Source organism: Saccostrea cucullata, unplaced genomic scaffold (assembly GCF_032062105.1).
Source record: "Saccostrea cucullata isolate Sc308-1 unplaced genomic scaffold, CSIRO_AGI_Scuc_v1 ctg6374, whole genome shotgun sequence".
Taxonomy (NCBI): Eukaryota; Metazoa; Mollusca; class Bivalvia; order Ostreida; family Ostreidae; genus Saccostrea; species Saccostrea cuccullata.
Genome location: NW_026928746.1, coordinates 1 through 1,895, shown reverse-complemented (window position 1 = coordinate 1,895; position 1,895 = coordinate 1). Strand labels below are relative to the sequence as shown.

The 1,895-nt window shown below is 31.2% G+C and overlaps 1 protein-coding gene across 1 annotated transcript; it reads right to left on the bottom strand.

Moving 5' to 3' along the window:
* Positions 1 to 984: 984 nt before the first annotated feature.
* LOC134278625 (protein fem-1 homolog C-like) lies at positions 985 to 1,614 on the bottom strand (the record flags this gene model as incomplete). The annotated part of the gene is made up of 1 exon (XM_062760924.1): positions 985 to 1,614. A coding segment is annotated over one exon (630 nt), but the record flags the coding sequence as incomplete, so codon positions are not given.
* Positions 1,615 to 1,895: the final 281 nt, after the last annotated feature.

The following is a 1,895-nucleotide window of genomic DNA, read 5'->3' as shown; positions in this document are numbered from 1 at the left end:
AGGACCTTTTCTCATGGGGCCAATCATGTGTTTCACAAAAGTGGAAAATATGTCCTTTATAACTAATGATAAAATTTTGCGTTCCTTATATGAATCGGGTCAACTAATTCCCCATTTTTTGCTGTTTTTATTTTTACGGATTTGGAGGTTAACAAAATAGAATATCTTATGATAATGTTAAGGTTCACACATGTGTGATCAAAAACTCAAGATCCTGTTGAGATATAATGCTGTTTTGTATTGCTTTAGTGTTTTAATAGGAATCTGGAAAGGAAAAGATTATTTTGACTTGTTAAGTTTCGTATTCTATAATGCTTGACCCCAAATTTGACTTCTTTTTGACTCCATCTCGCCAAATCAAAAACATTTCTATAATAGAAATTCTGCAGAATTTATGCATCAATTAGAAAAATTATCATTAAAATTATTGACATTCCAAACATTATGCAATACACAAAGAGTATATTTATATCTTCATTAAAACCATCCCAGATTAAAAAAAATACTCGACTGATTGGCAGCACTCAAATGTCTCACTGAAAGAGAGCAACCTTGTCACCTATTATTTCTTTAACATAATTATAGACTTGAAAAGATATCTAGTTTTATTAAAGCCCAATGACAGAAAGCCAGTTTGTGGATAAAGTGTATCAGCACACAGACTCTTCATAAAATCGGGCTGATATAATCACACCTAGAACAGAAGGAATACATAAAAGTTGTACGCTTTAACAAATGGAAGATGCAGAGCTTTTCCTTATTCACTTCATTTACAAATGAACAGGGGACCTATTTAATTTTTATATCATCTAAAGAAAAATATCTTATAAATCGCATGATGAACAATTATTATTTTGGATTCTAAATTGTGAAAAATAGACAAATATAATAAATTGTCTTGGAAAAATTTTACAAAAAGGCAATACCATAAGTTTTTCCACAAAAATTAAATCGATTAATAAAGTGCAACTTATATTTATTTAGTTAATAAATATTGACATTAGCACTAACTAGTTCTACTAAATATTGTACAATATCAGTGTGTCCATTCTCTGATGCTATCAACAAAGGTGTAACATTTTCATCATCATAAATATTGACATCAGCACCGTGTTCTACTAAATATTTAACTATCTCAGTGTGTCCATTTTGTGATGCTATATACAGCGGTGTAACATTTTCATCATTATAAATATTGACATCAGCACCGTGTTCTACTAAATATTTAACTATCTCAGTGTGTCCATTTTGTGATGCTATATACAGCGGTGTAACATTTTCATCATTATAAATGTTGACATCAGAACCGTGTTCTAATAAATATTTAACTATCTCAGTGTGTCCATTATGTGATGCACTCCACAGTGGTGTAACATTTTCATCATCATAAATATTGACATCAGCACCGTGTTCTACTAAATATTTAACTATCTCAGTGTGTCCATTATGTGATGCTATCCAAAGCGGTGTAACATTTTCATCATCATAAATATTGACATCAGCACCGTGTTCTACTAAATATTTAACTATCTCAGTGTGTCCATTTTGTGATGCTATACAAAGCGGTGTAACATTTTCATCATCATAAATATTGACATCTGACAGCACCGTGTTCTACTAAATATTTAACTATCTCAGTGTGTCCCTCTTGTGATGCTATATACAGCGGTGTAACATTTCTGACATTATAAATATTGACATCAGCACCGTGTTCTACTAAATATTTAACTATCTCAGTGTGTCCATTATGTGATGCTATACAAAGCGGTGTAACATTTTCATCATCATAAATATTGACATCAGCACCGTGTTCTACTAAATATTTAACTATCTCAGTGTGTCCCTTTTGTGATGCTATATACAGCGGTGTAGCATTTCTGACATTATAAATATTG